This window comes from Cibotium barometz, chromosome 23, assembly GCF_041138505.1.
Source record: "Cibotium barometz isolate CiBa-2024 chromosome 23, ASM4113850v1, whole genome shotgun sequence".
NCBI classification, from domain to species: domain Eukaryota; kingdom Viridiplantae; phylum Streptophyta; class Polypodiopsida; order Cyatheales; family Cibotiaceae; genus Cibotium; species Cibotium barometz.
Genome location: NC_141068.1, coordinates 19,291,924 through 19,313,731, shown reverse-complemented (window position 1 = coordinate 19,313,731; position 21,808 = coordinate 19,291,924). Strand labels below are relative to the sequence as shown.

The window sequence follows — 21,808 nt, the reverse complement described above, 5'->3', positions numbered from 1 at the left end:
CACATCTCATCGCTTTAATTCTCGTTCATATCCATCACATTTACATCCACATATATTCTCCCACATACATCCACATCTATCCTTTCACATACATCCACATCCATATTTATCACATACACATCCACATCTATCCTTTCACATACACTCATCCACATCCATTCTTTAACATACATCCACTTCTATTCCTCACATACATCCACATCCATACTTATCACATACACATCCACATCTATCCTTTCACATACATCCACATTCATATTTATCACATACACATACACATCCACATCTATCATTTCACATTCATATTTATCACATACACATCCACATCTATCCTTTCACATACATCCACATCCATATTTATCACATACACATCCACATCTATCCTTTCACATACACTCATTCACATCCATTCTTTAACATACATCCACTTCTATTCTTCACATACATCCACATCCATACTTATCACATACACATCCACATCTATCCTTTCACATACGTCCACATCCATATTTATCACATACACATCCACATCTATCCTTTCACATATATACACATCCATCCATCCATTCATTCCCATCTATCTGATTCGCATCCCATCTCATCACATCTATTTACCTCTCATTCTCATCACATCTATTCTCATCACATCTATCCATCCATTCATTCTCATCTATTTGATTCATATCACATATCATCACATCTATCTACCTCTCATTGTCATTACTTCAATTTTCATCACATCTATTCTCTATTCATTCTCATCTATCTGATGCACATCCCATCTCATCACATCCATGCTTAGAATGCAAGAGAATCCTTATTTTTATATATAAAGATTCTTTACACATCTATTTATGCATAATTTTAATTTTAAGGAGAATAACACTTTCGAAATAAAAATAAATCTTTATGCATCTTTCTATGCATAAATTCAATTTTAATGAGAATAACTCTTTTGAAATAAAAATAAATTTCTTTATGCACCATTCTATGAATAAAATCAAAATTGATGAGAATAACTCTTTTGAAATAAAAAAAGTTCTTTATGCACCTATTTATGCATAAAATCAAAATTGATGAGAATAACTCTATTGAAATAAAAATAAATTTCTTTATGCACCTATTTATGCATAAAATCAAAATTGATGAGAATAACTCTTTTGAAATAAAAATAAATTTCTTTATGCACCTATTTATGCATAAAATCAAAATTGATGAGAATAACTCTTTTGAAATAAAAATAAATTTCTTTATGCACCTTTCTATGCATAAAATCAAAATTGATGAGAATAACTCTTTTGGAGTAAAAATAAATTTCTTTATGCACCTATTTATGCATAAAATGAAAATTGATGAGAATAACTCTTTTGGAATAAAAATAAATTTCTTTATGCATCTCCCTATGCATAAAATGAAAATTGATGAAAATAACTCTTTTGAAATAAAAATAAATTTCTTTATGCATCTCCCTATGCATAAAATGAAAATTGATGAAAATAACTCTTTTGAAATAAAAATAGATTTCTTTATGCATCTTTCCATGCATAAAATGAAAATTGATGAAAATAACTCTTTTCAAATAAAAATAAATTTCTTTATGCATCTTTCTATGCATGAAATCAAAATTACACTTTTAGAATACACAATTGGTGGGGATTACTCTTTTTTGGATAATAAAAGATAAAACTTATTTCACCAATTTTTAGAAATTTTTTCCATAACCTCCTTTCTATAGCTGACCATTTTTCAGATTTTCCTAACTTAAAATTACTTAAAAATTATCCCCAATTGGTTTTAAGCACTCTAAACTAATCAAATTTCACTTTTACAAGAGAAACAATATGAAAAGTTTAATTCCAACAATTAGATTACTTAACTAGGATAAAGAAAGGCTGAATTTAAGAATGAGAGAGGGGGAAAGTCTTTCCAAGAAGGCATAGCATCTGTTTATCATTTTAAGATAACAAACAATTTAGAACATCATTAAAAGAATAAGAAAAAGTAAGATTTCTTACTTACATGAAATTCTGGGAGCTTTCCTTTGACTTGATGGTTTGAGGAATCTACTCTTGTTTGCAACAAGAGTGGCCACCAATTCTTTAGAAGAGGGAATGGTCAAAAACTAGTGAATTATTAAGAAATTCACAGTTCTTGGCTCTTGGGAGGAGTAGAGTAACAGTGCATAAAACACTATTAAACTTCAACAAAGGGGGAGGCTTCTATTTAAAGGAAAAAATGAGCTTCTAACCAAGCAAACTGATTCTAGAATTTTCGAGATCAGTTTGGTCAATTTTCGACCATTTTTAGGCCAGTTTAGCTTACTTTTTGGAACTAGACTTGAATTAGGAGAGAGGAGAGATGAAATATCTCAATTTTTTATAATTTAAACTCCACCACACATGTAAAGTAGGCCCCTCCTTCATGAGGGGGGAATTTCCATTGTGAGGTCAAAAATCCATTTTTGAAGTAATTCCTTTGGTCCTTAGTCCACTCTTCATCTTATGCGAGTATTTACTCATTTTTGCGGGGATTTTCTTTATTTCTTCTATTTATCTTCTCCACACATTTGGATGAATGTGATTGGCCCCTCAAAACCTTAATTTAAAATTTTTCGAAAATCTGGACCCATAGGATAAGGCCTCTTGAACAGATTATACTTGATTTCTAATGTACCTTCTGAAAATCTTTTTGAAGTTCTATTTCGGGGAAACTTATTTTAATAAGAAGAGATATTTTTCCATCCAAAAATATTCAAAATCTGAATAATCTCTCTTTAGAACTTTTTCTCTCTCTAAACTAGAACAGGTAGAAACAAGATCTTTTATATTTCTAAAGAGGGATTTGATAACAGGGGAAGATATTGGCCATCCTGAGAGGCTGGGGAATCTTACATTCTACCCCACTTAAAAAATGCGAGATGTCCTCATCTCGCAAACCTAGAGGAGAATTCTTTTCCTTAAGATCCAACTGATTCTGGGTTCCTTATAGTCTGGAGAACCCAACACAATCCTGGGATAAAGATCCCTTATATAAAACTCATCATCAGATAATAATTCACTCAGATCGTAACATTCAATCCTTATCACAATAATGTCCATTAGACCGAGATTTTTATCTGAACAGTCTACCACCATGGAAATTTTCAATTTTACAGAGTTTTAATTTGACACCCTTAACTTGATCCACTGGGTCGTGTTAACAGCAGCAATCTACCAGCACAATCCACTAATCTCATAGTGATTTGCTGAAGTCATTAACATCATTCCAGCTACGAACATTATCACAGGGACTCGTCCCATTCATCCTTATTGTGATTTTGCTTAGTTATTACAATTCACCCAACAATTCACCCAGAATTCAGAAATCTTCATTTTTCAATCAGAATCCAAATCAACTCATCAGTTCTCAATCAGAATTTAAAATCATATCAATCACATTCGAATTCATCACCTAGATAGTATTAATGCTATCAATTTCAAGTCTTAGATTTACTCATATATACTGCCAGTAAAGAGTTGCAGTTATACCCTCGGTATATACGGGTAGTCACGGTCCTTGGAACTATAAGGTGATACCATCATGTCTAGGTCTCAAGCAAGTCAGGGATTCCATAGAATTGCGGTACTTCTATCTGAAGACCCAATTACCAATTTATGAATTTCAGTTTGAATATTAATTTGTATGAGGTTTATCACACAATTACAACCTTTTATTCCTTCTTCATAAATTTTTGACATTTTTGGCTTCTCAGTTGATCCTCATTAGCCGAATTTGCTCTGATACCAGGTGTCCCTGACCCCACTACGCAACGAATTTGGGGGTGCTAGCAGCGGAAGTAGCACTTCTTGCACGGGGCAGGGTCCCACACTCGAGACCTTGCCCACGGATATCCAAACAAGAGACTAATCCGTCGGTTTTTCCAAAACCAAACTTGGAAAAACTTCCCTTGCCCGAAAAGCACGGGCGATTCCTCCAGGATAACTTTTCTCTGACGTAGTCAAAAGCCTGAAATATCTGAATTGATCTGATCGAACCCATAAGTCCCATAATTAGATCAGGGAAAAGATTATACTTGGATCATAGAGACCAAAGCTTTTTTCCTCATTGAGAGGCATAGTCGTTGATTCTTTTTCATATAACAATTGTTATCCAGGATTTATCTCATCTATCGTACTATATATAGAAATTGAGTCTCGATTTACGGATCCATTAGTCCAGCCTAACTCCATCCAATCCCATGGGTTAGCCAACCACCCAACCACTGTAGTGATGGGATCCAAATAGGAATTTGGTTAAGTTTTGTCTCGGGTACTAGGGAAAAGAGTTCCCAGGCCCCCTGGCTGGATATTCATGCAAACATAAAACTAGTCACACCACTTACACACCCAATATGAACTTGCCTTTTTCAAAGATTCAACAATCTTTAAAACAATCATTTAATGAAACCATAGTGTTACTGATCATAATCCTCTAATTATCCAGTTGAATCCTAATTTCCAATTCCTTCCTTCATCGGTGTACCTATGGCATCATTGGCAACCAGAACGCTCACCACCTGTTCACTCAGAGGCCTTTTCAATAGTTCTTAGCTCATAGTACTTGACAATATAATCACATAAAAATATCTAGATGGAATCTCCGTTGAAGATCAGCAAGATCAACCAACAGATCCATATAAAAGAGCCATGGACTCATCTATTGAGGACCAGCAAGGTCAATCAACCAGATCCATGCCCGAATTTAGAAAACAACTCTTACTCCTTGTTCCAATATCTTCCCCGATGTTTTCGTGGGTATCTTCGGCAACCCAGAGCCCGAGCACCATATGGTCAGCACCCTCTAGGATCCTTTATAGGTCACCTAGCGCTTCACTCATAGGCCACTTCCTTGGTCCCTCATCCACTATACCGGAAGCTCACCATTTAATCAAATCGAGGCTGGTCAAGACCTCGGCCGACCTTGCTACGCGAGATGTCCTCCGATCATGACTTTCCGTCAGCAGTTACAACTTTAACAGATAGGTCTCACACGACCTCATTCACAAGACGGTCAAAATGCTCAGCATTCTTGATATAAAACAGTCATTTAAAAACAGATTTCACAAACAAATACAGTTCCAACAATATTTCTATCTTTTCTCATTACTCCGCGTCCTTTCACATTAGACCCCATCTTTTTTTATCTTACCACAATTTTATTTTCATCATCGATCCCTATCACATCACATCGTTCCTACATCAAATTACATCCAATCGCATCATCCACACATCAATCCACATCATCCATACATCCATCCACATGTCAATCCACATCAATCCACACGTCAATCCACATCATCCACACATCAATCCACATTACCCACCACACATCATTCAAACATCCATGCACATCAATCCACATTATCCACACATCAATCCACCTCATCCATACATCATCCACATCAATCCACATCATTCACTCATCATACACACACCAATCCACATCATCCACATCAATCCACATTATCCACACATCCATCCATATCTTCCATACATCCATCCACATCAATCCACATGTCAATCCACATCATTCAAACATCCATGCACATCAATCCACATGTCAATCCACATCATTCAAACATCCATGCACATCAATCCACCTCATTTCATAAGCATTCCCATTCTCATCTAATCACATCTTTTTCTATCTCATCACTTATTTACTCATTTTTCCTCATCAGATCTCACCCACTTGCATCTACCCATATATCTCGTCACTTCACATATATTAACACCTATCCAGTTTACATCGCATCTTATCACTTTTATTTCACATACATTAACACCTATCCAGATTACATCACATCTTATCACATTCATTTCACATCACATCTCATTTTTCCTCATCAGATCTCACCCACTTGCATCTATCCATCTATCTCATCACTTATTTACTCATTTTTCCTCATCAAATCTCACCCACTTGCATCTACCCATATATCTCGTCACTTCACATATATTAACACCTATCCAGTTTACATCGCATCTTATCACTTTTATTTCACATACATTAACACCTATCCAGATAACATCACATCTTATCACATTCATTTCACATCACATCTCATTCATTCACATCTTTCATGTCCCTTATCATTCATTCACATTCCGATTCACATCACATCACATCCATTCACATCCCTTATCATTCATTCACATCTCGATTCACATCACATCACATCCATTCACATCCCTTATCATTCATTCAAATCCTATATCATTCATTCACATCCTGATTCACATCACATCACATCCATTCACATCCCTTATCATTCATTCACATCCTATATCATTCATTCACATCTCGATTCTTTTAAAAGAGAAACAATATGAAAAGTTTAATTCCAACAATTAGATTACTTAACTAGGATAAAGAAGGGTTTAATTTAAGAATGAGAGAGGGGGAAAGCCTTTCCAAGAAGGCATAGCATCTGTTTATCATTTTAAGATAACAAACAATTTAGAAAACCATTAAAAAGAAAACCATTAAAAGAATAAGAAAAAGTAAGATTTCTTACTTACATGAAATTATGGGAGCTTTCCTTTGGCTTGATGGTTTGAGGGATCTACACTTGTTTGCAACAAGAGTGGCCACCAATTCTTTAGAAGAGGGAATGGTCAAAAACTAGTGAATTATTAAGAAATTCACAGTTCTTGGCTCTTAGGAGGAGTAGAGTAACAGTGCATAAAACACTATTAAGCTTCAACAAAGGGGGAGGCTTCTATTTAAAGGAAAAAGTGAGCTTCTAACCAAGCAAACTGATTCTAGAATTTTCCAGATCAGTTAGGTCAATTTTTGACCATTTTTAGGTCAGTTTAGCTTACTTTTTGGAACTAGACTTGAATTAGGAGAGAGGAGAGATGAAATATCTCAATTTTTTATAATTTTAAACTCCACCACACATGTGAAGTAGGCGCCTCCTTCATGAGGGGGGAATTCCCATTGTGAGGTGTCAAAAATCCATTTTTAAAGTAATTCCTTTGGTCCTTAGTCCACTCTTCATCTTATGTGAGTATTTACTCATTTTTGCGGAAATTTTCTTTATTTCTTCTATTTATCTTCTCCACACATTTGGATGAATCTGATTGGCCCCTCAAAACCTTAATTTAAATTTTTTCGAAAATCTGGACCCTTAGGATAAGGCCTCTTGAACAGATTATACTTGATTTCTAATGCACCTTCTGAAAATATTTTTTGAGCTTCTGTTTTGGGAGAACTTATTTTAATAAGAAGAGATATTTTTCATCAAAAAATATTCAAAATCTGAATAATCTCTCTCTAGAACTTTTTCTCTCTCTAAGCCAGAATAGGTAGAAACAAGATCTTTTATATTTCTGAAGAGGGATTTGATTACAGGGAAAGATACTAGACATCCTGAGAGGCTGGGGAGGAATCTTACAATTTTTATGCTTAATCCATCGTGTAAATCCTCTTTTGGGATCCACCTTAAATTCTTCAATCACCTCTCTCTCTCTCTCTCTCTCACACGCACACACACACATCCCACTCTTACTCTCTCACACACACACATCACACACACCCACCTCACCTCTCTCTCTCTCTCTCTCTCTCTCTCTCTCTCTCTTACACACACACACACACACACACACACACACACACACACACACACACATCACACCCACCTCTCTCTGTCTCTATCTCTCCTCCACTGACCTAGCATGCAAGAAGGCGGGGTGGGTGGGCACAACAAGTCTATAAAGGCCTTAAATGGCCCAAAGTGTAAGTGTTGACCAGCTTAAGTAAATACGGAAAGAATACATAGTCTTATTGTTGCACCTAGAAGTGTAGTGACAGTGGAAGGATTAGTGGTAAACAGGCGGAGAAATCAACCCACAACGCACGATGTGAGCACCACCTTGGTATCACACATGTGAAGGTGGTAGACGGTTACCACCGTAGAGCCATTGCCAAGATCAAGAAGGTACAATATCACACATGTGAAGGTGGTAGACGATAACCACCGTAGAGCCGTTGCCAAGATTAAGAAGGTACAGTATCACACATGTGAAGGTGGTAGACGTAACAACCGTAGAGCCGTTGCCAAGATTAAGAAGGTATAGTGTAAAAGGGTGACCAACTACTATAGAATATAGAGGGTGTGTACCAAATCATTGTCTGAGTGATGTGTGATGAAGTGTAGTCTTGTAAGCTCTCAATATTAGTTGACAGTTATGTCATGAAGCTCAGTAGCATGTTAGAATATTGCAAGTGGTGATCCGTACTAGGCATCTATTCTGTGTTACTCTATAATTCTTCCAAAATGAATCTAAGAGCACACTTGCCATTACTTTTCTCTTCTCTGTGTCGCATGTTACTCTGTGATGTATGAATCTATTGTGTTTTTGCTTAAGTATACATGCTGTGTATGAGAGAGTGTGAGTGTGACATGGAAAGGATTGATGCAGATTGAGAACTGGGAGACACTGTGCTTAAGCCTACCTAACTGAGCGGAGACTCGAATGTTCCCCATGACCATGTAAGGGTAGGTGTTTGAGTCCAGAATATCTGGTGGGAGTCCACACGTCTCCCACAACATTACTTGACTAGTCTGATACACCAGACTGCTGTCTTGCAATTCCGCTGATAGGGAAATCAGCGAGAAACACTTAATGATCCTGTTGGGGATAAACCTCTACTGGGTAACATTCCACACCAGTGGGCAAGGGAAAGTGTGAATCCATTTGGAGTAAATCCATGGTGAAACCACAATATGAAAGGAATTTCTCAGAAAATTCAATATGAAGAGCCTTTCACCACACAATCCAACCAGATTCAAGCATGCTTCTCGTATGTTCAAAAATCTAGAGAAGGTGGAAAGTAATGCCTTCCAAGAGACCCACTAGGAAGCTTGCAGCTAGGAGTACTTTGTTGAAATATACAAGTGAATAGGGTGTGTGTGGGAACAAGCCCTTGGTTAGAGGCTATAAAAGAGGATGTGTAAATATGAAAGAACTTATGAAAAGGTGAGAAGAATCTACTGGGAGAGAATAAAGGGTAGCATGAGAAGATTTAGGAAGTGTGGAGATATTCTGGGAAAAGTGAAGAGGTGGAGAGAATCAGGGAAAAGAGGTGGAGTGAATCAAGGAGAAATCAGTGGGATTAGATGCTTGGATGTAAACTCTATAAATTGAGGCATTGGCCTAATAAGAATTTGCTAGTTTTTGATTATCCATGCCTACACTAAGCTATTTGCTAATTACTCACTAATTACATCTTAATTATTTGCTAATTACTCACTAATTATATCTTAATTATTACATCTTAATTATTTGCTAATTACTCACACTAATGACATCTTAATTATTTACTAATCACTTTGTTAATGATGCTGATTCTAGTGTTTGATCCACCATAGCTCATCACATTGCTCTAATTTCAACATGGTATCAGAGCCATGCCTAGAATCCATCATTTTGTGAGCCCATCATCTTGCTAATTATTTTGCTAATTAGGATTAGTAGAAAATTATAAATTTTCCTCTTTTTTTTTTTAACTAGCCTCTGTACCCCCAGCTGGTGGAGGAGCTCTAGCTCCTTGCACACTTCAAATTAGGGCAAACCCTTCTAGCCCAAGGTAGATAACTCACTAATGCTCCAGCCAGTTGAATCCACGTAGCAAACCACCGGCGTATCTGGGAGAAATTACGATTTCAACCAGCGCTGTTTTTTTGAGCAATTTGCAGATTTCTTCTTCATCAGTTCAAATGGGTCTAATTCCTCTTAGCCCAAGGTGTTTTCAAGCATGCTCTACAAGCCGGTGAAGACAGAATTCAATTTCATCAAGTCTACAGTGAGATCCAAGCTCTTCATCAAATCTGCAGACTTTGGTAAAATAGAGATTAAGCTTTTAATATTTGGTCAAATATTGTTTTTATTGGCTTAATCCTCTACTAAACTCATTGCTATTGATGGCTTTGAAAGAATTTGAGCTCATTTGAAGTCTAAGGCACCAAATCTGGACTCCCCGTATACTCTGTTTTTTACACACAAAATAGTGGATTAATTTACTAATCAGTGATTAATCAATGCTGTATTTTGGTGCAATTGAGGGTTCAAATTAACCATTAGGTATCTGATACAGATTCCTATAACTTCAGATTGCAATTCAAAGTTGGTTTGATACTCCAACCATCCCGTACAAATTGGTTACCCTTGATTTAATGTAATTTTTGGTGATTTTATGCTGATAAATTTGTTGTAATCATCTCTTAAACACCAGATTGAGTTGTAAAAGGGTAGACACTGTCCTTGAATCTTGAAATTGGATCAAGAGGTAAGACCCCCTTCACATCACCATGAGTACAGTACAAGAAATAGCCAAATTTAATGGGGAGCAGTTTTACACATGGCAGACAAAAACCAGTATTTGCTCATGAGAAAAAATCTGTGGGGGCTAGTTGAGGGAAGAGATGAATGTCCAGAGAGAGGGAAAAATGAGTGGAAGAGCAGGAATGAAAAAGCATTGGGACATTGCACTCAATTTAAATCACTCAGTTTAAATGATGAAATCATTCATCACATCACAGGGATACAATGGGCAAAAGATGCATGGGATGAACTCAATAAATTATTTGGCACACAAGCTAAAAATTCAAAGATAAATTTGTTAATGCAATTCTACAAATTGGACATGAAGGAAAGTGAACCTTTAACCACACACTTGAACAGATAAAAGCATTAAGAAACAACTAGCAGCTATTGGCAAAAATGTAGAAGATGATGAGGCACTAGCTGTACTTCTGAAGAGTGTGGACAAAGGAGAATATAAAAACATTGTAGCAACACTAAAGAATGTACCTGAATTGAAGCTACACGAGATAGAAGCAGCTCTACTAGAGCAAGAGAGCAGAGGCAAAGAATATGAAAACATTGTGGCAACACTAAAGAATGTGCCTGAATTGATGCTACACGAGATAGAAGCAGCTCTACTAGAGCAAGAGAGCAGAGGCAAAGAGAAGAAATGGCTCGACTCAACAGCAAGAGAAGAAAAAGAATTCTTCACCCGAGGAGGATTCTCTCGAGAGGACGAGGACGAGGACGAGCAAGAGGCAGAGGCAGAGCAGGAGGAAGGACCTTCACTTGCCACAAATGTGGAAAGCCAGGACACATGGCAAGAGACTGCTACAGCAAACCCAGTGGAGAAGGAACGACATCGGCAAACTTCATGGAGGCTCCAAAGGAAGTGGAGTCGGATCATCTTTTCTGAGAGAGAGAGAGAGAGAGAGACCCCACAACCCAATGTAACCTGCCCCAACAAAGTAAAACCACCTCTGAGCCACCGATGATGTAGGCCACGTGGTAGATATATGTGTGAGCACTTTAGTCAAGGTCGGGCACTTGTAGTAGCCTTGGACACATAGAGAGAGAGAGTGTCAACAACAAGGACTATGAGTTTAGGGACTTGAGGCATTGGTCGCGGGCTATCAAGTAAGAGGGAAACTTGGTATAGGGTCCAGGTGTGCTAGAGAGTACTCACTTGAGGGGAGGTGTTGAAATATACAAGTGAATAGGGTGTGTACGGGAACAAGCCCTTGGTTAGAGGCTGTAAAAGAGGATGTGTAAATGTGAAAGAACCTGTGAAAAGGTGAGAAGAATCTACTGGGAGAGAATAAAGGGTAGCGTGAGAAGATTTAGGAAGTGTGGAGATATTCTGGGAAAAGTGAAGAGGTGGAGAGAATCAGGGAAAAGAGATAGAGTGAATCAAGGAGAAATCAGTGGGATTAGATGCTTGGATATAAACTCTATAAATTGAGGCATTGGCCTGATTAGAATTTGCTGGTTTTTTATTATCCATGCCTACACTAAGCTATTTGCTAATTACTCACTAATTATGTCTTAATTATTTACTAATTATGTCTTAATTATTTGCTAATCACTTTGTTCATGATGTTGATTCTAGTGTTTGATCCACCATAGCTCATCACATTGCTCTAATTTCAACATACTTCACACCATCATAATTAAGAAGATAATGCGAAAACAACTGCTAACCCACACGAGAAAGAGGAAGCATCAGAACTTAGGTACAATTTGGACCAAGAAAAGGAGTGCCAAGAATGAGAAGTAGTGCACAATCGAGGTTTGAAAGACCCAGAAAGAGTGGAGCAACCAAACTAAGAAGAAAAAACACAAGAAAACCCCTTAAAAAGGTTCAAGGGAGCCATGGCGTCATTAGCCAAAAACTTCTTGGTATTCTCAGGTGAGAAAGGGGAAGATGCAGATCTACATGTGAGGAGGTTTGAGCAATATTGGAAAGTGGCGAGTCCTCAGGATTTAGAAGAACCAGAGCTGGGTGAAATCCGTAGGGATGCCTTTGTGAATACCTTCAAAGACAAAGCCACGGAGTGGGTGTCAAGATATCAGGAAAACCATTGTTAGACCTATGAAGAAGTCATGTCTACCTTTCTGGGAAGATTCCGTAAGATCAAGTCTGCAACTCAACTCTATGATCAAATGAAAGAGATTTGAAAAGAGGACATGGATGTGGAAGCTTATGCAACAAAGCTATTGAGCTTGAGGTAAAGAGTGGCGGAACAAAACCGACCCTCGATGCAAATTATTGCCGATTGGTTTGTCCAAGGGCTTAAGCCGGATATCCACGCAATAGTCATCGCAAAGCAAGGGGAAACCTTAAGAAGAGTTCAAGGAACTGGTGGAGCTAGCCAAAAGGGTAGAAAAAAGAAGTTGAGAAAGGAGACAAAAGAGGAAGCCCAGGAAGAGTGTCACCACTGAAGAGGCCGATTCAAACAACTCTTCATAGGACACTCCAGTGGCAGTAACAAAAAATAAAGATAAAAAGTAAAAATCCAGAAAGGTACAAGCAAGCTCCGGAGAGTTGATGCATCAGGTAAAGCAACTGGTGCAAGAAATGAAAAAGGAAAAAGGTGAAAATTTCTAGAAGAATGTGTTCTGTTCACAATGCAAATAAGAAGGCCACCTTAAAGAGGAATGCATTGTGCCTCCAACTTGTTCCATTTGTAACATGTACAACCACAGTATATGGAACTGTAGATACAACATGAAAAATAGAGCTCCTATGGTGAACACCATAGAGGGAGCGGAAAGAATACCCCCTAGAATGGGAAGGTATGGGAATAGAGGTCATGAAAATTGTTTAGGGAGAAGAGCCAAGGATGTTCCAGAGGAACCACTAACTTCACATGTTACTATTATCAACAGTTTGGACATACTGAAGTGGAATGTGCCATGAAGAAAAAACATGATGAAGAAAGACGAATAGAATTAATGCAGCTCGAGGAGAATCCGCCTAGTGCCAACATGATGTAGGCAGAGGACACGCAGATGGAGGTTCATGACATCTTGCCAGTAACAAGGGCTAAGGCAAGTGAATTTGGTGTAATGATAACTCCGCTTGGTAATCAAGACTCACCCACCAAAGGCCGTAAAAAGGAATGTGTGGATTGGGAACAACAGGAAAAGGTGAAAATTCAAACTGCTAAGGAAATAGAAAGAAGGCAAGGCAAGCATAAGGACGATGACTCAAGAGACTACAGATTTTTCGGAAGAAATTGGAAGCAAGCAAACAGAGCACTTTGACGAGGAATTCCTAGAAGAAAACCAGAAAAATGCTGACTGGTTGGGTAATTCAGACTTGCTAGAGAGAGGCCTTATTCAACCTAGTAGTTCACCTTTTGGAGCTCCAGTACTTCTTGTTAAGAAGAAGAACGGAACTTACCGAATGTGTGTAGACTACCGTGCATTGAATAAGATTACTGTCAAGAACAGATATCCTATTTCTAGGGTAGATGATCTTCTTGACAAGCTTAGAGGATCAAAGGTCTTTAGCAAGATTGACCTAAAGTCTGGGTATCATCAAGTTCGTATGACTCAATCTGACATTTTCAAGACAGTTTTTAGAACCCAAACTGGTCATTATGAGTTTTTGGTTATGCCATTTGGTTTGACTAATGCTCCAGCTACTTTCAGCTGTATGATGAATCGCATATTCCTTAAGTTTCAAAGTTTTGTTATAGTGTTCTTTGATGACATTCTTGTTTTCAGCAAGGATCGACAAGAGCATGAACAACACTTGGAACAAGTGTTCAACCTTTTGAGAGAAAATGAATTGTATGTCAATCTTGAAAAGAGTTCTTTCTTTCAAGAAGAGATTGAATACTTAGGTCATATAGTGTCGACTGAAGGGATTCGTGTAGATCCTAAGAAAATTGAGTGTATTGCTTCTTGGCCTACGCCTAGAAACATACATGATCTTAGATCTTTTCTTGGCTTATGTAGTTATTATAGGAAGTTCGTCAAGAATTTTGCTTTTATTGCTCATCCTTTGACTGAACTCCTTAAGAAAGCTACAAATTTCAATTGGACTGAAAAGCAAGATAAATCTTTTGCAACACTCAAGAATGCTTTAACACAAGCACCAGTTCTAAAACTACCTGATTTTCAAAGACCATTCTTTATAGTAGTGACTGATGCTCGTGGCAAAGGATTTGGAGTTGTTCTCATGCAAGACAACCATCCTATTGCTTATCAAAGTAGAAAGCTTAAGCCTACAAAGCAAAATTATAGCACATATGACAAGGAATTAGCAGTAGTGCATGCTTTGAAAATCTGGAAGCATTACCTAATGGGTTCTGAATTTCTTATCAAGACGGATCAACAAAGCATTAGGCATTTGCTTTCGCAACCCCTTATTTCAGATAGGCACATCAAATGGGCATCTTTCATTCAAAGTTTCCAACCTATGATCATCCTCAAGAAGATGCTAAATGGATGCCTGAGAAATTTTTTCGAGTTTACCGTGAAATTCTTCATTCTTTTCAAACCCAACAAATCCGCAATTGAGGACAATTGCAAACTCAAGCAAGAGGGATGTTATGAGAATATATTTTAACTTCTCTAGAAGAATATTATTTCTTTTTTCCCTCTTGAGTAATTTGGGGACGCCTAGGTTACTCTTGCGTCATGTCAGCTAGGTTAATATCATGGGTAACACCATTATAAATATTAATACGTGCGGTATATGACGTATGTTTGAGGCCGTCTATGATTATTTCAGTTAGGTTTGTATTGGCAGGGTGATCCCTGGAAGTACTTACGCCTGGTAGTCATGAGCTGGTTATGATTTGTGTCTGTTTAATATTTGTGGGATTAATTTAATTATTAATTGGGCTTATATTTTTAGGTGATGAAGACTATGGGAATTGAAGAGTTTACTTTGGAAGAAATGTCTTGGTTCATCACATTTCATTTTTGGCAAGCATAGTAGCTTGCAACCTTAGCAAATGATTTTTCCATTTTGAACTTTAGGAAAGATACATTTATTATGTGGAATTTATTAAAGCCTATGGCTTTACCCTAGTCCCAATATTTGACACTCTATTTTTGTAAAAGAAGAGTGCCGTGCTCTCTAAAAAGCACATCTTGTATATTTTGGGGGCTATGGCCTAATTTTGGTAAAAAAGAAAGCTAATAAAGAAATACTCTTGTGTGGGCAGAGGCCACACACAAGAGGGGGGAAGATTGCACCCAATATGGTCTATTGAGCTAAGTATTTTAATTTTGTTAAGTGTTTGAATTTCAATTGATTTGATTTAGTTGAAGCTTGCAAAGCAATGGTTTTTATGGTTGAATCAATTCTTGTGAATTCTCTACTCTTCCACAATCTATCCTAGAATAAGATTTCGGTTGCATATATATATATATATATATATATATATATATATATATATATATATATATATATATATATATATAAAACACACACACACACACACACACACATACATACATACATACATACATACATAGATACATACATACATATAATTCTATAGTAATATAAATTATCAAGCAACTATGTATCGATGTTCGTGTGTATTGTGCTTCATCTTTGTTTTATATGCAAACCTTGTAAGTGTTGGTTGGCCCCCAATAGGTTCCCTATACAATCCTCTTTGGGAGTTCATTCTTTGAGTAGTTGGAGGGTGTGGATGATTGTAGAGGAGCGAATTAGGTACAGCAAAGCATTATAAACATGTGGGTAAAGACATTGGTCACTTTTAGGTCTAGAATAGTACACATGGATAATATATTGTACCCTCTGCAAAACAAGTGGAAGAAAGAGCATGCCATCATCATAGCCAAAACCTAGGGATGGTCAAATTGCAACCCAAGGATGATGGGCGGTGCCTATCCCAAGCGACCAATTTCGTACCCAACTATTGACCTTAGAGAGTGACCAATTCTTCTGGACAACCTTTAAAACTGATGATCCTTTTAGTGAAACCCCCCATCGGGATACTATAACAAACTGAGTTAAGGAAATAACAAGTCTAACAATATAAGGAAGCATTGGGATACTATAACTTGTTAAGGAAATAACAAGTCTAACAATATAAGGAAGCATATCTTACATCAAACGTGGGCAATAGCCGGGATGGGCATGGCTCTTATAATAAAATTGGCTTACACCAATAAAAGACAGGCTATGATTCAATTGAGCCTTTTAGTGAAACCCCACATTGGGAAACTCCAACTGAGTTAAGGAACTGAGTTAAGGAAAGGAGAAGCCTAATGATATGAGGAAGCATATCTTACAACAGACATGGGTGTAACAATTGGGATGGGCATGACTCTTATCATGAAATTGGCTATTGGCTTACACTAAACAAAGTGATGCTACGATTTAATTGACACAATGATCTTATCATTTGTGGAAAGTGTGATAGTTGCCTAATAGCGACAATGATCCCAACATTTATGGAAATTGTGTGATAGTTTCCAATAGAGAACAGAAACTCAACACTATAATAAGAATGTGGGGATTCATATCAGCTATTAGTATAGTATAGACCATAGGCATGCAAGGGGAACATACGGTAGGGATGTATGCTATAATTCCATAGCTCCATGCACTATTGATTCCACCACTGGCTAGAGCGAGAATTCTAGTCCCACGTTGACATAATAACTAATGTGGGATATGGGATGACCCACTACATGATTAACTACTCTAAGATTCAAAACACCACCCATGTTGCTAGCGCATATTTGCTTGGCTCCATTCTTTCAGATATCAAATACCAAAAGGCTAATACATATCACTTTCCTTACCTACATCTCCAACTATCAAACACCAAAATGCTAATATCAAATACTAAAAGGCTATTACACACCACTTGCCTTACCTACATTCCCAACTATGGCATTAGTTGTGGATTTGTTGGGATTAGAATGGAGCCAAAGAAAATCAATAGTCAAAGTAAGTTGTCTTCTCATTAACTTTACTAATGATTCCCCTTAAGGAATGCCTAGAATATCTCAATGTCCCCCAAGTCAACATTAGATAATTTGGGAAATTCTCATATTTTGGGAATCAATCACTCCATTTAATTTTGGTTATATCTCATGCCAGGTCCAAATTTGTCAGAGATTATAGATCTAGATCTCTTTCTTTAAGATCTTTCCAATGATATGTCACATGATGGTGGGGTTTTGATAGAATTTTGGACAAGTTCACCATGATTCCATTTTTCGAATGGGAATGGGAATTTTCCCAAATTATCTATGTGAGAATCCTAGTATTTGTGCTAATGCACAAGTTGTAATTTCTTACTCTCCTAGCTATTGAAGTTGCACACATCCTACTAGGGTGAAAATTTGTAATACATTGAATTTGGATTTTATTTCTATCATGTTTTTTTTCTCCTACACAAGTTTGGTTCGATAGGCTCTCTCCATTTGTAAAATGATGAGAGATGAGCTCTTTTTCTTTATCAATCACTAACTTCATGCTTAAAGTTTGAATTTCTCTCAATTTTCTCTGCTTGTTTTCTATTACTTTTATAAAAAAAATTGCAATGTGTACTAAGAGTTGTGTGAATAAGATATTATTTGGTTGCCACAATTATGGTTTGCCGACTGTCTCTCTTCCTTATGTCTATGTAATGGCAGATGTAGAGTCTTCTCTTCTCTACTAAAGATGATTTTTCACGATAATGTGTACAACTTGCCGATGGTTCTAGCAAGGGACCTCTCCCTAAGATTTTTCCTATTCTCTTCTTTTTTAAGAACAAAATTTTATGTAGCAAAGTAATGTAGTTATATTCTATCTCTTCTCAGAAAAATTGATTGGCCTGGAACATTCCTGTTTTCCTATTATAAGAACAAAAAATTATGTGGCAAAGTAATATAGTCATATTCTATCTCTTCACACAAAATTCGGTAGGCCATACAACATTGCCTGCTATCACCTTCATTCATAGCCTCCATAAAATGAAGCTAGGCAGTGCTGATTCTCTAAGGGTTTGTTTTGATGAACTCAATGACTCCTCATAATAATTTTTTGCATACCTATGAAACCCATCAAATGGATATAGTAGAAAGTTAAGGTAATGAAGATGTTTAGATAATCCTTTTACCACTACATATGATATTGATTCCATCATATAACATGAAGCTTCCAATTGTCCATCTTGAGAATTAAACTTTTGGATTGGACAACCATTAATAGTGTCCACTTTTGGTTTGGACAACCATTGATAGTGCAAGTTTGGAGGAAACACCCACCTTATGAACATGTAAGGTGAAGAAGAAGATAATAAAATGATTCAAAATGCCTAAAGTTAATGCCACAATAAATCACAACTCTCTAGAACTCAATCCTTATCTAACTTCCAATCAAGTGTAGATTAAGGCAATTAAGAACTCAACCAAGCCTTAATGAACTCATCAACACCTCCACACAATGGAAAAAAAGAAGATCAACACCTCAACACAATGGAAAAAAACAAGATCAAACAGAAGCAAAAAGCCTTATTTAGAATAACCCATTTAGAACAAATTTAGAATAACCCATTTAGAACAAATTTATTTGTATCTTAACTCAAACTTTGATGATCCATTAGTGTAAGAGATACTTGTACATTATAATTGGCACTAACATTCTACAAAGTCTATCATAAAATAATATAACTTTCGTTAAAAATTTGGGGCACATAAATATGGATCCAAGCTTATGGTAAGTTAGTTTAGAACAAAGAATAATATCATTCTGTAAGCAATGGTTTGCCTATGCCTTTAGTGCACCCTTTCTTTTCCTCAATTTTACTTCACATTTACAAATTGAGTGTAAATTTTTGGTTAGATTATGTTTTTAAAGTTTGATGAGGTGTCTCAAGCAAGGAAGAAGCTATCACACCAATATGGACATGATGTCAAATTAAAAGCAAGTATTTTGTTTGCCTTGAAAGGGTCCTAGAGAAGTGGATGGTAACATAGTTAATCAAGAAAAAGGCACATACAATTAGAAGTTCAATAAAGTGATTGACAATGGTCTCCTTTATAGGATTGATTTTGTAAATCTTTATCGTTCATGAGAGTTTTCTAAAGTTTACCTTTAGAATAAAATGTGCATAACTAAATTAGGGGCATTTTAAATGCTAATAATGATAGCCTTGATTGTTTTGATGAGAAAGTGTTAGTGGGATTTATAGCCTATGTCATCCGATCAATAGAACACTAACAAGTTGATACTCCTACTTATAATCATTTGTGTAACATAGCTAATAAGCTCTTTAGTATGAATTCATAGCCAAGCTATTCTTCTTGCTCATTCTTCTTGGACTTAAGGCTCCTTCCTTGTCTGCAAAGCTTCCTCTCTCATTATCAAGAACCCTCATTGACCACTGTGTAAAACTTGCCAAGAGGACACAAATGAGGAACAATACATCATGCACTTAATAAAGTTGTTAAGATTGTCGAGCTAAGCTTAAAAAAAACATCAAATATTAATTATTTTGAAAGGCAAAGTGTATGCACCATATCAACTAGTAGTTGGTATTTGAAGTCCAATAGATTCCACTTTTCTCGGAGGTCCTTCATTTCATGGACTTGAGACATGTATTTGTCGACTTCTCTTCTCTGCATTCATCATCATGCATGCGGATTTTGATAAATAAAGGTCAGTGTTACAACATGCATTCATCATGCATGTGGATTTTGATAAATAAAGGTCAGTGTTACGATATGCATTCATCATCATGCATGTGGATTTCCATAAATAAAGGTCGGTGTTACAATAGGTGTCACATAAGGGAGCCACATAGGTCAGTGTTACAACATGCATTCATCATGCATGTGGATTTTGATAAATAAAGGTCAGTGTTACGATATGCATTCATCATCATGCATGTGGATTTCCATAAATAAAGGTCGGTGTTACAATAGGTGTCACATAAGGGAGCCACATAGGTCAACAAGTGTGTAGATAGGGGTGTGGGGATGATGAGGGGCCATAGGTGATATAAGCAATGAAATTGTTGTTTAGCCTATTTAAAGAATCAATTTGTAAAGGCCGTAAGGTTAGCAACTAGGGTCTTCTTTTAACTTGGGTTAGGTTGTGTTGATTAGCCTCGCAGAGCTTACGAGTTTCCTTTTCTCACGGCGAAGCTCAACGACTTCCTTTTCAAGCGATCCGTCTGCTGCTGAAATAGGCCCTTCTGCAAAATCTACTGCATAGAAAAGCATAAAACCACTTAAAGGCTGAAAGACGCAGTAAAACCTTGATTAAGTTGAGTTAATTGAATTCATTACCAGCCGTCCAGTGCCCGTTCTCGTAAATAAGCCGATTATTATCAAGATTAAGGGTAACAGCGCCCAGCTCTGCAGCTTCAGCCAGTGCTTGCTCTGATCTTGGCGGCGGCTTCTTCCTGCCGAAGCTTTATATTGTGGATTTGCGAATATTGTGAGCAATTAATTGATCAATGCTAACAGTAGAATAGTTAGGATTTTCGGAATTGATTTGCGGGCGAAAATGACTACGTTTACGTGATACCTGAAGAGACCATAATCGTAGGGTGGCGAGGCTTTAAACTTGATTAGCGGATTATTATTATTATTAATTATTGAGAAGAAGAAGAAGAAGAAGAAGAAGGAGGTTTGCGAAAAGGCGAGAGAAGGGAAAGCCACGTGACGCCACTTGATGAGGATGAAGAATCTGGTGAAGGCCGCGCGGGCCGCCTGAACCTGCCCTAACCGCTTCCGCCATTACACACGAAGTTTCACATTAGTAAGAAAAACTAATATTCTCGTAGAGAGAGTGGTGAAAGCCAAACCCATATGCAACATCGGATGAGGAAAAGTGTTAAATCTTTTGGTTCCTTAAGAAAAAACCCTCACCCACCATCATGGTCTCCACTAGCTAGCCAAAAAAACACCACGAGCATGGTTAAATAATTACTATAGTTGTCTCGTGGTGGGTGTTTTTCGTACTCGCTTGGTTCGTACTCACTCTTAGGTGGGCTAGGATGTGCCAATGTGTAAGGGATATGCACTCATCCTTCCCTAGGAGGCAGAGCGTCTGTAGGGGGGACGAATGAAGTTGTTGCCAATCACCTCACAAACTCTTGACAAGCAAAAGCCATAATACTCACATTCATAGTTTTAGTGACAAGAAGTTGTATCGGCTCAAAACACGGCTGTGAGTGATGAGGAATGTGATGTTTCTCAATAGCCATAGGTCCGAAGGCATAAGAAAACGAAGCAGATCAAGTTTCACAAAAAGTTGAAAGCTGGAGCATCAAAAGGGCATCATAACAGCTTTTATAGGCTCCCACTACAAATCAAGTTGCTTTTTACTACCATTGTCTCAGATTTGTTCCTAGTAGGACATTGTTTCCTAAGGAAATTTCTCATCAATATTTATAGTGATGCAACTATGCTTTGCTTTTAATGTGCATTGTGCTTTCACCCTAACATTATCAATGATATTG

General features: G+C 37.1%; 1 protein-coding gene across 1 annotated transcript; it reads right to left on the bottom strand.

Annotated features, from left to right (window-relative positions):
• Positions 1-19,596: 19,596 nt before the first annotated feature.
• LOC147625712 (uncharacterized) lies at positions 19,597-20,884 on the bottom strand. The gene is made up of 5 exons (XM_086817722.1): positions 20,865-20,884; positions 20,631-20,755; positions 20,463-20,545; positions 19,857-19,958; positions 19,597-19,723 (listed from the first exon to the last, which is right to left on the bottom strand). The coding sequence occupies exons 1-5, from the start codon at positions 20,882-20,884 to the stop codon at positions 19,613-19,615; spliced, it is 441 nt and encodes a 146-aa protein (XP_086673848.1). The 3' UTR covers positions 19,597-19,612.
• Between the last annotated feature and the right edge of the window lie 924 nt (positions 20,885-21,808).